We start from the raw sequence: 14881 nt of genomic DNA, 5'->3' as shown, positions 1-14881 counted from the left end.
CAACCTAAATAAATATGCTGCACTCTTCTCCTCTCTTACACCCTTCTCTCTCTCTCTCTCCTCTCTGTCTGTCATTGCCTGAGTAAAATTATAACAATGTGCGATCGCAAACTTTCACTTTTTACTCAGATCTTTCTTGATTTTTGGATTTTTGTATTTTTTCTTTGCATTTTTGGCTTATGAAAATGAAATTAAATCGTTTTTCATTTTTATGCATTTGCTTATGGAGGAATCGCAAAAGTCAAGATAAGGTTTATGACAGCTCCGGGTTCAAACAGGCCAAGTTTCCATATAAAACATGCCAATCTGAAGAATAATCGAGCTGAATTTTGTATGCAGAAGCGGGAAATTATAAAAAAATGTCTTTATTAAGAATATAAATATTTTTTAAAATTATTTTCCCGTTGCAAAAATATTTGCCACATTTTAAAATTAAAATTTGAGTTAGTACTATCACTAAAAACTATTATTTGATAGTAGAATTTATAAAAAGTATCTTAATTAAGATCAAATAATAACAAAATAATTTTGTAAAATTTTTTTAACATAGCCAAAATATTTGCTACATTTTTAAATAAAAATTTAAGGTAGTAATTTCATTTTAAATTCTTATTTTAAATATCTATTACCTTTTAATCCAATCTGAAAATTTATAATAAAAAGGATTCGTCTGTGAGTTGCATCAATAAAGCTTTTCAACTTACCAAAAGTATTAAATAATAAAAAAGAATGAATATGTTGAGAATTTGTTTAATCTGTTAATGGTTTATTTATTGCCGCAATTTGCTAAATGCTTTTCCAATGAAATGAAATTAAAACAATGCATTTATAGGAATTATCATATCATTTTTATTTTCATTTTTGTATTTATTTTGTTTCGTTTCATTATTCATTTTGCAATGTGTTTTGTTTTGTATTTTTTTCTCGACTTCTTGTTTGTTTTTTTGTTTTGTTTGTTTTGTTTGTTGCACAATTTAATGGAATTTATTGTGAAAATAATTATTTATAATTGTCAAGTTGTTGTTGTTGCACATAATTAGTTGGGCTAAGCTAAATTGGAACATTTTTAGTTGCATTTAGTAGTTGAATTCGCAGCAGTTCTATTTGTTTAATTTCTGTTGACATTTTGAGTTATTAATTATGCTTGCTAATTATCATTAACATTAACATTAGTGTTATCATTATAGTTATCGTTATCATTAACATTATTATTGTAATTGTAAATTGTTATTATTATGATGCGAAATGTGTGCATTTAATGAATAAATATTTAAAATACAATATTGCAGTTGGTTTTTTTTGTTTATCTTTATGGTAGTTTTTTTTCTCGCTTTTCTTTTTATAACTATTTAAAATGCATTCAAATTAGAGTCGAATGTAAAAGTATTGAGTTTAATCGAATTATATTAACTGGTAAAGTGTAATTTTTTGTAGTTAATTTCATTTGATTACGATTTCTACTAAATAGTTTGTACATAGCAACATTATGACTAGTCTTTGGTTGTTGTTGTTTTTTTTTTTTATAAGTTATTTACTATTGCTTAAACAAAAAACTTGAACTTTGTAGAGGAATGTACCGTTAGCCAGTTGTTCCAGCATTTAATAATAATTATTATTATTTCATTTAGTTTGCTGTTTTTTGTTTGTTTTTGATTTAAATCTTAAGTTGTGGCAACTTTTTATGTTGCACGCTCTTGCAATTAATTGCTAATTGGAGCAAATTGCAAATAACTAACTCGAATTTATTTACAGTGTATTTACAATGGCGAGAGTTAAGTACTTTGTTGTTTTTTTTTGTAGTTGTTGTTAAGCTTATTTGATATGCATGACATGAATTGTTTATGATTATGCAACCTCAAAGTGTTGTTGGGAATGAATGAATGAATATTTAAGCATGTTGCAAGTTTATTTAAATATATATTACAACTTTTTGTAACTGGGAATATATATTTTTAAGGGGAGTTTGAGGAGTGTTGTCTCCTTTTGAAAAGGCCCAAAGAACATTGCCAATATTTGCAAAGCTTTTCATTTGGAGATTTAAGTTTTTCGGTTTTCGGTTTTTTGTTTTTTGTTTTTTGTGCATTTCTATTTCTATTTCTTTTTATTTTACTCTTTTGCCAGGGCAATCGAAACTATTTGCTTTTGTAATTACTAAACAAAAGGAATGAAGTGAAAAGCCACAAAGTTTTGTGCCATTTGCAGCTGAGAACATACTGGCAGATACCAGTTAATACACACTCTCTCTCTCTCTCTCTCTCTCTTTATCACTTGTTTTCTCTCCCTTACACACACACATAGAACAACAAAGGCTTTAAGCGAAATTGTCTTTTTAAGTTCAAAGCGATTAACAGTGTGTCAAGCATTTGTTTAGACGTTATACAGATTCGCATATATATAATTTTTAAATTTTCAAATAGCTAAGTCCAAAGAATCTCAATATTTAATATAAAATAATAATAACTTGTAAAATTCAAAATTAAAATAAATTAATTAAAATTCAAAATAAAAGACGCTAACGAATTGCGATAGCAAACAAATTTTTTAAAGAAATTTGTAGCAAAGATCTAAACGCATTCCGTAGTGAATTCTGTAAGGAAAACCTTTGGGAATCATTAAGGAATTTTTACTGAAAATCGGAAAGTCATTTTTAGTTCTTATTTTTACCGATAAAAAGTTAAATGCCGTGATAATTTGCCTAAAATGTGATATCAAATTATTTTTGAGTCGACTGCATTTGGTTTATAAAAAACAATTTGATTCAAATAATATATATCTGTTGAATGTTCAAATTTGGGAAGTTTACAAATAAGTAATTGCATCAAATGAAATGCAGAGAAAATTTGACATTATTTTGATAAAACAAAAAACCTTTTGAAGTCTAACAAACTAATAGAAAAGTCATAATTGTCGAAATTCCTGACACTGCTATATATGAGCTATAAAATTCAATAAAGTGACTGTAAGGCATAGTTGTCATAGGGAGGTAACACTGTATGCCTGTTAGTTTGTCAATTTGCAATGTTCAAACTTCATGTTCAACTACATTTGCTTTGATATCTATGACTATATGCCCTTTGTCATGTGCTTAGTGTTAACATACACACAGATACACACACACACACACTCACATACACAACGTTAGAACGATTTAAAAAGCCGTCAGTTGCCAGTTGCAAGCTCGAAAACAAAAAGCACGCTCTTTATTTGCTTTAATCTGACAAAATCCCTGTACTAATGCCGAACGGCAATAAAGGATAAAACGTGCCAGGCATGTAAAGAGCAAATGCTTCCCTCTCTCTCTCTCTCTCTCTCTCTCTCTCTCTATTTTACCCTACTCTCTCACTCTCCCTTGTCAGTCTCTTTATGTTGCTTTTTACTTTGTCTGTCTGTGGGATTTTTGGTTTTCGATAGTTTGCAAAACGGAAGTGGAAGTGACACTAAATTCGTTTCGGTTTTCCCAATTGCAGACACAAAATACACACACACACACACACACACACACATATACATAGAGAGAGTGTGTATTAGGGTTCAGCTATTTTTTTTTCACAAAATATGGTTACAGAAATTCGTTAACTAAGGTCATTTCTAAGATGTTGTCACCAAGAAACCATAGTTCTTAGATAAATTGCTAGTTGCCGCTTTTTGAGTTCAAAAATTTTGTGTTTTTCGAAATTGCATGATTGAAAATTATGTTTTAAGAACAATTGGTCTTTCGATGCTATGAAGCTTTGAAAGTGCTGCTCTTAACAAAAGTTTTGATACCAATCTTGACTGGATACGACTAAAAACACTAAAGATTTGCTAATAATAAAAATAAATATACAAAAAAAATCCATTTAAAGGACAATTGATGCGTCGATTCTATGAAAATTTTAAGTGTTGCTCCCAATAAGAGTTTTAATACCAATCTTGTCATTAAATGATTTAAAACTCTCTAATCATAACATATTAAAAATTTAAAAAAAAAATATATATGACAAATATTTTTCAATTCAAAAAGCGGAGGGCAGGAATTGATTTTAGAACTATGTTTTCTCAGAGAAAACATCTTAGAATCGAGCGTAGATTTTGAATTTGGCTTAACATTTTTCAATTTTTTTTTACCCTTCAAAATCGAAGCACCCTACTGTGTATCCTGCTGAAGGAACTGCTTCACAAATGTATATATATTTATATATACTTCACAAAATGTTATGTGTAAGCCTTTTTATGATCTGCACCAGAATTTGTGAGCCGCATTTAAAGTAGACAACGGCTTTTGAGTTGCTGCTGCCGCATGTTGCATGTGGCATGTGGCATGTTGTTGTTGCCGTCGTGCAACATGTCACTGCCAAATCCAGCCGCTGCTCAGGCTACGCCGACGCCGCTGCTGACGTCGACGCGACCAAGCATCTCAGCTGGCGACCACCATGGTGCCACATCCTGTGGCATGTGGCGGCCAATGCGTCGCTGCCTCTGTGGGCGCTGGCGATGACGTGACCGACGACATGGAATTGCAGTTCGAATTCGAATTGCAGTTCGAGATGGAGTTGCTGTTGCAGCTGCCATGTTGCAACTGCAACGGCAGCGGCAACGGCAGCGGCAACTGTTGCGGCTGATGATATTCGGGCTCCTCATAAGCGGCATCCTCATAATGATGTGCTGCGTGATGATGATGATGATGATATGGATGGAAATAATGTGGTGGCTGTTGTTGTTGCTGTTGCTGCTGTTGCTGCAACTGTTGCTGCTGTTGCGCTGAGGCTGCTGTCGCCGTCAGCGTAGGCGGCAGTGGCAGTTGCAACGCTTGTGGCAAGGGAAGCGGTTGCAAGCCTCTTATGCTGTCCGCCGGGTGCGCTGTGTAAATGTTGCTGCGTCTCAGATGATTGTTGTTGTTGTTGTTGCTGTTGCTGATGTTGTTGTTGTGACTGTGGGCACCACTGTTGCCCGCGATGGGGGCACCGCCGCTGCCCCCCGTGCCACCCGCCCCGTTGCCGTGGGCGCGTTTGTTGCGCGACCACCACTGCACATGTGTGTCTGCAACGAGAGGTTGAAAGAGATGTGGCACGCATACAGTAAACTGTGCAATATTCAGCTGCAATCAGCTGCAGCAATGTGGCAACTTAAGACTAAGAAAGTTGCATAAAAAAACTATCTAAGACAAACTCTGTAATCTCTGCTAAAATATACTATATTTATTTCTTTAAATTTCCTATAAAGTTCCAAAAAAAAAAATGTTGACTTTTATTTATATTATTTTTAAGCACCTTGCAATGTGCAGCAACTTAAGACTAAGAAAGTTGCATTAAAAAAACTATCTAAGAGACACTCTTTAATCTCTGCCAAAATATACTATATTTATTTCTTTAAATTTCCTATAAAGTCTTAAAAAAAATGTAGACTTTTATCTACAAATATTATTTTTAAGCAGCTTATGTAAAAAAATGATTGAATGTAAATAAATTATGTTTAGAAATTTCATAAACTTATCAAGACTTAATAGTTCCTTATAATCTGAGAAAATAAGGAACTTGTATAGAAACATATTTATATTTTTCTGATAGATAGTTTTGCTAAGAATTGTGTTCTCTTTTTTAATCAATTATAAGTACCGTTTTTATCCGGCTGACCTTTTTCGGGAAATGTCCATTTGAAAAATAATTATACTTTATTAAAATAGCTGCAAACAGGTGCTCTAGTGGTTATAATTTTTTAAATAAAAATTATAAAAGTAGAATTATGTAGTGATTTTTTGTAACTTAAAAGTAAAAACTAACTTTTTTTCATAAAAGAAATTTTAAGTAATTTTTAATTTTTGATTTCCAACTTCCTATTAAATCAGGAACTGTAATCATTATAAGTTTATTTATAAAACTCAAGAATTAATCACAATTCTATGCGTTTTATATATTGCTCAAAAATAATGATTATTTCATGAGTAAAATAATAAAAATCATGAATCTTAAGATCATGGTGAAGTTGTATAGATAACCCAAAAAAAAAATGTTGTTTTATTATACGTTTTTTTACAGTTACTAGAAGTGAATGAATTTTTCAATTGAAAAAAAAAACAAAATATTCATTATTTACTATCCCTGTATTATATAAATTCTTTTTTCTTCTTTTATTACAACAATCAAAAATAAAAGTTAGTTTTCTATTTTTATAAAAATGTTATAATTAAAAATGAATAACTCTTTTTTCCGATGTCTGCTTGAAAGGTATACCCATTTATAATGGGTATTATCTTGAGAATTTCCATACTGCTTTAATGGTGAACCCTAGGTTATTTCGTATTGATACCACTGTGCTTAGAGTGTTTAGTATTTGGAGTACTCACCATTGCGATTGTTGGAGCTCTTTTTGCGCCGGCAGCGAACTACGGCAATCATGATGATTGCTCCGAGCAGCGCCGACAACACGGACACAATGATCAACGTCAATGGCCAGCCCAATTCCGTGGCTTTTTCTGTAGTAAAAAAGACAGAGAAAGGGGGAGAAAGAGATGAGCGAGTGATGAGAAAAGTGTTGTCAAGTTAAGGGAGAACAAGTGGGCGGCTACAGTCGAGCACGCTCGACAGTAGGATACCCTTTGCCCAGGTACTCTGTATTAAAAGTTGATTTTCGATTGATTGTGCCTATGGCAGCTATATGATATAGAAAACCGATCTGTACCAATTTAGGTCAGGATAAATAACTACAACTTAAATGCATATTCTATCAGTTTGGTTCTGATATCTCAACAAACAAAAAACTTTTCCATACTAAGACTTAATTTTCGATTGAGCGTCTATATTGCAGCTATATGATATAGTTTACCAATTTAAAGCAAATTTGGTCAGGATGTATAATACCAGCCGAGATGGTTATCCTAACAGTTTGATTCTGATATCTCAACAAACAAAAAACTTTTTCATACCAAAACTTCATTTTCGATCTATCGTTCCTATGGGCGCTATATGATATAGTGGTCTGATCCAAAAATAAAAACAAACATGATCTGCCTATGGTATCCAGGAACCTACATACCAATTTTGAAGTCTCCAGCTCTTATGGTCTCTGAGATCAGACGGACAGACAGACGGACGGACAGACGGACAGACGGACAGACAGACGGACAGACAGATAAACGGACATGGCTCAATCGACTCGGCTGTCGATCCTGCCACGCCCACTTCTGCCAGCTACATACATTCTGCCACAGGCATTATTGCCCAATTTCAATGATCCCAGGGTATAAAAACTGTTGACAATTGGAGTTGTGAGCTGTGAGTTGTGAGTTGTGACTTACCTATCGTGCCCTCGAACATGAACGTGCTCTTGGTGGGCATGGCCCAGGAGCATAAATCACATGTGGTTAAACCATCGCTCAGCACCGGCTCATCCACAAAGAAGGGGGGACGGGGTGGCGGGGGCACAAAGCGACCGTTCCACAGACCCTGCTCGCTGGCATCGAAGGCCATTGGCGAGCCAAACAAATCGTCATCGTCATCGAAGATGTCGAATGTCACATCCCCAAAGCTGCTCAAATCCTGCTCCGCTGAGCTTGCCACCAAGCTCTCAATACGCGGCGGACTAAATGTGGGCAAAGAAGAAGCAGATGAGGAGGAGGAGGATGATGTAGAGGCGGAGACGGAGGCGGATGTGGATGAGACGGAGACGGAGGCGGATGTGACTTGATTTACAATGTAACTAAGACGCGCATCCTGACCAGGCAGGATGTTGACCATTGTCCTGGCGCTGGAGCTCACGCTGATGTTGGCAATTGATGGCATGCTGTTGTCCCGGCTAAAATCGGGGGCCGAGTTTTCCCAATTGCTCGAGATACTGTCTGCTAACAATCCTTTGACTGCCAGTTGTCTACTCCATTTTGAACCCACTCACTTTGGCTCCAAGCTCCAAATCGATAACTAAGCGAAAGAAAAAAAGAAGAAGAGAGGGTAAATGTTAGTGCAATCGAAACAGGAACCATAAGGATTATGTTTTTAAAAAAATATCAATTCCATTATACAAATTAACTATCGATTTGTATCCTTAAAGAAAAAAATCTTATTTTTAGCTAAATCACTGCGGACGGCAGTTCGCGTTAGTGACGAAAGCAGCACGAAGGGTGCGAAAGGCGACTAACTATATATACAGCTAAGTTGGAAAATTTGCGCCGACTGTCCGATCAGATCGAGTTATATACCGATCGACAGGTTTAGTTCTAACTTACAAAATAGCGTACTAAAACTTTTTCTAACCAACCTGGGTCATGAGATACGGGGGTGTAAGTGGGAGGGGAAAAATTTTGATAATTGCAGCTTATGGGGCCGTTGGGGCTTTTTGGTAAAATTTATTATTTTTAGAAAATTCTACTTAAAAATACGCGTCGATTGATACCTCAATCACCCAAATCCGATAACTGGTTCAAAAGATAAATAAATTTGATAATTTTAGTGGACTTCTCAAAATGAAATGAAAAGTCAGTTTGTTTGTCTGTTTGTCTGTTTGTCTGTTTGTCTGTTTGTCTGTTTGCATCAAAGCGCTAAAGAAGCTTAAATGCAATGATGGGGATTGATTCCTTTTCAAAAATCTAGAAATGTTTGTTCTACGACTTTTTCAATTTCCCGCTAGTTTAGCGGGAAAACGCTAAATCCCGCCAAAATTGAAACCTCAACAGTTTCCAAACCATAGAAGCTACAGATATGTTCTATATATCATTAGAAATGTGTGTTTGAGGGCTTTTAGGCGTACCTTTAAACTTTTTTTCTAAAGTACTCAGGTAACATTTTACAGGTGAAATAAAGTTTTTTAGCTTACATTTTGGCGATTTCTGACAAAACGGCTCTAACGATTTTTGTTAAATTTTAATATGTTGTAATACGTACAATTTCGCGTTTTTTGGTATATGAAACATAAATTTTGGTTGAGGGGTTCGGAAGATATTACCTGTTAAGTGAATAAATACATTTTTCCATCGGTCGAAAATCACGTTTTAGTACGAAAAACTTTTTGGTTTTATGAGATATCTTAACCAAAATGATACAATATGCATTTAACTTGGTTTTATATATTCTGACCAAAGTTGGTTCAAATCGGACCACTATATCATATAGCTGTCATAGGACCGATCGGGTCAAAATTAGGTTTTAGTATGAAAAACTTTTTTGTTTAATGAGAAATCTTAACCAAACTAATACAATATGCATTTAACTTGGTTTTATATATCCTGACCAAAGTTGGTTCAAATCGGACCACTATATCATATATCTGTCATAGGACCGATCGGTCCAATATTAAGTCTTAGTATGAAAAACTTTTTTGTTTTACTAGATATCGTAACCAACCTAATAGAATATGCATTTATTTAAGACTTATATATCCTGAACAAAGTTGGTTCTAATCGGAACCACTATATCATATAGCTGTCATAGGACCGATCGGGTGAAATCCAAGTCTTAGTATGAAAAACTTTTTTTTTCATAGTAAGTACGAGGTCTCCGACAGTATAGTATGCTCGGCTGTAGCAACGCGAGCAAAGCGAGCAGGGGCAGGCCCCTAGTTTTCTTTATAATTAAAGAAAAAAAATTTTTTAAATATGAAATACGTTCAACAACTAAATTTTTATATTTTACTATTTGCCTGCATTAATGATAAAGTTACAATGTCAAAAGCAAAAGCAATTGCAAAAATTTCTGATATCCCACAAAAAAAACCTCTAAACGAGGTAAAAGTCTAGTGACGAAAGCAATTTCTAGACCCAAAATTTCTGATATCCAATTTTGTGACGAACAAAATTCAGTTTAATCTAAAAATTTTAAATAAAAATATAAATTAATATAAAAAAACGAAAATTGGCATTCGGCACTGCGCAAAAAGTTATTTTTATGTACAAAGAAGATCACCCTTTTTACTCACAGTGCACAATGCCAATTTTCGTTTTTTATATTAATTTATATTTTTATTTAAAATTTTTAGATTAAACTGAATTTTGTTCGTCACAAAATTGGATATCAGAAATTTTGGGTCTAGAAATTGCTTTCGTCACTAGACTTTTACCTCGTTTAGAGGTTTTTTTTGTGGGTAAAAAATTACGACTTACTAATAAAATGTCAATCTGTATTTTATTATCATAGAATTTTCAATTTTTATTATAAAAATATTTTGTTTTCCATTTTTATTATAACTTATTTTTATCATATCATAAATTGACTTTTAAAATTTTTTATTATATAAATTATTATATAAAAAATTTTATTTAAAATTTTTTACTATACCAAAAATAGTATTTTAATTTATGATTATACAAAAAATGATGTTTTGAATTTTAATGCTAAAAAACTTTTTATATTGTTTTAAATGCTTAATATAAAAATTGTTTTAAATATTTTTTTTTATTAAAAATGTGTTGTTTAACATTTACATTTGCATTTTTAGTTCCTTGATTTAAAAGTGCATTTCACTTTAATTATACAAGTTGAAAATAAACAAACTTGCATTCAACTTTGTTATATTAATTCAAATAAATCTTTACAATGTTTAAAAAATGTATAACAAAATTTGAAAATAATATTGGTACTATAATTTTAATTTAACTTTAAGTTTGTCATAAGTTTTTCAGCTCAGATCAAAACGGAGAGTTAAGATAATATTTATTTTTTAGCAGAATATCTTAATTTTTCTCAGATTTAATTTGTTATTGCAAAATAATGTTCTTAAAGGTTTAATTTTTTAATTCATAGCTTCCATTTGTGAGCTTTGAATCGAAACGTTGGCCAATTAAAGTCTTAATTGTGCGCTTAATATGAGCAAGGCTTTCCGGCTTTCACATTTCACATTTTTCATATATCTCAGCTTGGCCTAAGCGACAACAGAGAGTATCTCGAGATAATCCTGGCCAGAAGTGGGAAGGGAAAGGGAAGGCAAAGGGAAGGGCAGGGAAGGAGAAAGGAAGGAGTCATGCATCACATGCCAAAGGCACGTCAGCAATCGTTTTTCAATGACTGTTTTCTACCTATTTCCAATTTGTATCTCACAGATACACAAGCAGAAGATACATGAGTTCTCCCTCTCCTTTCGACTCCTGCTGGCGATGTATCTTTTCAACTGGAAATTGAATTTTTGAGCAGCATTGGCAGCACATACTCCATTCTATTTCTTCCTTTCTTCCGGCCTCTCTCCTTTTTTCCCTCTCTCTCTCTCTCACTCTCTCTCTCACTCTCTGTCGCGCTTTTAGATACTCTACGAACGTTGCTAACAAGAATTGACAGCTTGACAGTTTGATATCAGTCTGAAAGTCAGCATTAGTTACAGTTTCCGTTCTCAACTCGAAATGTTGCTGTATTACAAATATTCCATGCCCTTTTGCAAAGCACTCTCCTGATATTCTCCCTGCCATATTCAGCAGACATATCTGCAACTGTTATCCATCAGTTAACTAAACGAACTCAATTTACGAATCGTTGTGAAACAATAATCATGATAAATTAACACTAATTTGCAAGCGCCAAGTGCAGCATTTGTATTTGATTTCAGTCGGCAGAGAGGCGAGCAGAGGCGTGGCTTTAAAGGGGGTTACTCCTCCCTCTTCCCCTTTCCCCCTTTTTTTGGTTTTTCATAGGCATTTGCTAAGAAAGCTAATTAATAGGTGAGAATTGGTAGCAAATTGCGTGGGATAGACTCATAGACTGTGGGAAATTGTCTTGGGAATATAATTCTAACACTTTTACTAGTGTTGGACAATGCCTGGAATTCGAGATTCAGCCAAAATATTGAATACGCAGTATCTTTTCTCTAAAAAAGACTCTATAGTATACAACATTTAATTTATTATAAAGCAAAAAAATAGTTACAAAAACAATAACAATAATAATCTTAAAATTTTATATACAGCGTGCTCCAGAAATGTAAGTCAACCGAAACCTAACTAAAAACGAAAGACTTTTTGCTTGTTCTGTATTTCGAGATGAAGCCTAATTATTTAAAAAAATGTCAATGTCACTAAGAGATATTTTAATATAATAAATATTGAATTGTTACTTTAAAAATATTAGTAAAATACAGAAAATAATTCTTGTTTAAAATATTCCTGAAGAAAAATTCCTAAGAACTTGAATTTTTAATGTAAAGATTATACAATGTAGATTAATGAAAAAAGGATGCTAGATTTGTTTATATTAAAAAAAAAGTTTATCTATATTTCGCCTTACATAGTTTAGTATTTCATTTGGTATTATAAAAATACTAAAAGCACCTGCACAGCAAGCATTAGGAATAATGATGCTGAATTTTGCCAGTTGGCAAAAGTTTATTATGCAATTAAAAGTTAACTTGCTGGCTTAAAGTGATAAGCAAACTCTACCCACTTCCCGCCCCCTCTGCAGACAACGCCACTGTCACCACTGTCAGTTTGTCAGTTGCGCCTCCGGCAAGACATCATCCGTTATTCGAAATCGGAAATTCGAAATTCGGATGAAGTCGGCACGTTTCTGGCATTAGCAGCTCGGTGAGTTGGCGGAACTTCAACGCCAAAATGAAATATGCAACTTCAGGTGAGGTCTTGAGGCTAACAGAAAACAGAACTACCGTTGCACCTGCCACACCCCTATATAATATAAATAAAGAGAGAGAGAGACAGATATAGAGCCAGCAAGGGAGTTATATAAAAGTTGAAAACTTTGCACTTGCCAAATGGTTAAATAATATTTTTTGCCATTGGCTGCAGCAACTGCAGGCCAACTTTCAACTGTGTTGCACTGTGGTTGCTGCTGGTGTTGCACAGTGGTGTTGTTGCTGCTGTTGTTGTTGTCGAGTGGAGTAAACGATATTTAGTCATTCTCGAAAATGAGAAAACGTGATGCGCATAAATTGACGCGAGTTTTTCGTAGCGAGAACTTTTCTGAATGCGAATTGTGAATCTTTTTGAATGAATGAACACACACAAACACACACACACACACATACAGCTGTACTTAGTATGGGTGAAGTTGAGTACCTGGTTGAGCCGGGTTTTAAACTCAAGTCAAACCGTGTGGGTGGCTGTAATTCCTCTTCTCTTTTCTGTGTGTGCGAAGACAACGTTGACGTCGGCTATTAATAAATTTATTTTGTTGCATGCCTCAAATAAATTGTAAAGACACGTGAGTTCCCCTTTTTACACTGCAGCAACAAATCTGGCAAGTCGGGAAAATCCTAAGCTGAAGTATTATAGAATTGTCATAAATGAAATAATATATTAAATACACACCTGTGTTTTAAAAATCAATAAGAACAAAACGCTAAAATTATCTTAACCGTCAAATTTATTAAAGAAAAAAAACAAATTTTAAATTTATACATTACGAATATTTAAATTTTTATTTTATAATAAATCGGGCTGCGCAATGATCAGTCAGTCAGTGAGTGCGTGAGTCAGGACAAAGCGTTTTATATAAACAGAAAAATAACCTTTCAGTTTTTCATTCAATAAAATATATAATTAATACATTACGATTACATCAATTTTTATTTTATAATAAATCGGGCTGCTCAATGATCTGTCAGTCAGTGAGTGAATGAATCAGGACAAAGAGTTATATATATATATAGATAAATAACATTTCAGCTTTGCATTCAATAAAATATATAATTTAATATATATCTATCTATATATCTATATATCTATTGTTAGCTAAAAATTCTTTTTTTTCTAATTTCATCCAAAAATTTTAACAATTTTTGTCAATTTATTTTATTTGCGTTAAAAAAAAATACATTTAAATAAAGCACAATTTTAACACGAATTGTAAACTTTAATTTTAGAATATTTTCTTTTTTCCAGTGTACGTATTTCATTTGGCTTGCTCTTTGATTTGCCTTTGATATGACAGTGGAGTCGCTTTCTGTTGCGACAGCTGTCAGCTGCCAGTTGGCAGTTGCCACAGTTGCCAGAGTTGCCACAGCTGCCACATGCCACATGCCTCAAGTGCGTGGGCGTCGCTACGTCCAATGTCCAAAACGTCTTCAGTTTCAATCGCTTTCGTGCCGCGGGCTTCAATGTTTGCCAATTGAATGAAGTTGGGTTGAATACGCCCACCCAAAAATATATACATATATATATATATATATAGCAATGTAACTGTATATATATACAATAAAAAAACAACAACAATAGTAATAATATCAACAACAACAACTCGTTGCATTGTTGACTGAAAAGCAATTACACATGTCCAACAATTTCCACATCTCTCTGTCTCTCTCTCTCTTTTATTTGTACTATCTATCTCTCTCTCTCTCATTGCATAAATGTTTCATATATTTGTTTTCTGTATTTACACACCCTTACACACACCCTAACACACACACACCCCCCCACACACACACACAACTTTTTAATTAGCACAAATGTTTGAACATTATTTTCGCATATTTTTATTTTGGCCCCGAGTCACATATAAATGCGTGTAAATATAAATGGGGCCAAATGCATATTGCAATTTAATACGTTTACCACCCCATTTCACCCCCTCTTCACCACTCTTCTTCATATGTACTACAACTACATAAACATGGAACATTGCCAAATGTTTACAATGCGAGTTGGCTTTTAATTTAATACAAAAATTCACTGGTTGATGGTTGACTTCCATTTCCCCCCTCACAATTTATTTTTCTCTCCCTCTCTGAGCTGACACGTACCACAGAAAATATGGCTGAATATTCTGAAATAAATAATACTAATTAAACCGAGTTGGAATCCTCCAATAATTATAAAACGAAAGCTCTTTAATAACATTTAAGAGCGTCAAAACGTTTATAGATTTGAGGGAAAAAATATTTAAACTGGATTTTATTGAAATTTTTGATTTATAGATTGTTAAGAAACTTCACAATTAGTAAGAGTTAAATATTTAGATTCAAATATTAAAAATTATTA

The 14881-nt window shown here is 33.5% G+C and overlaps 1 protein-coding gene across 1 annotated transcript; it reads right to left on the bottom strand.

Annotated features, from left to right (window-relative positions):
• Nucleotides 1-4396: 4396 nt before the first annotated feature.
• LOC117786726 (myb-like protein P) lies at nt 4397-7757 on the bottom strand. The gene is made up of 4 exons (XM_034625083.1): nt 7274-7757; nt 6323-6451; nt 4585-5019; nt 4397-4515 (listed from the first exon to the last, which is right to left on the bottom strand). The coding sequence occupies exons 1-4, from the start codon at nt 7755-7757 to the stop codon at nt 4397-4399; spliced, it is 1167 nt and encodes a 388-aa protein (XP_034480974.1).
• Between the last annotated feature and the right edge of the window lie 7124 nt (nt 7758-14881).

This window comes from Drosophila innubila (genome assembly GCF_004354385.1).
Source record: "Drosophila innubila isolate TH190305 chromosome 3L unlocalized genomic scaffold, UK_Dinn_1.0 0_D_3L, whole genome shotgun sequence".
NCBI classification, from domain to species: Eukaryota; Metazoa; Arthropoda; class Insecta; order Diptera; family Drosophilidae; genus Drosophila; species Drosophila innubila.
The sequence above is the reverse complement of the archived record's forward strand: the minus strand, read 5'-3'. Positions and strand labels throughout refer to the sequence as shown.

Bases quoted from the DNA above. Each gene is read 5' to 3' on its own strand.
- LOC117786726 (XM_034625083.1), bottom strand. From the start codon at position 7,757: ATGCCATCAATTGCCAACATCAGCGTGAGCTCCAGCGCCAGGACAATG. The intron at 6,452-7,273 runs GTAAGTCACAAC...TTTTTACTACAG, and splicing joins CATGTTCGAGGGCACGATAG to AAAAAGCCACGGAATTGGGC. The intron at 5,020-6,322 runs GTGAGTACTCCA...CTCTCGTTGCAG, and splicing joins GAGCTCCAACAATCGCAATG to ACACACATGTGCAGTGGTGG.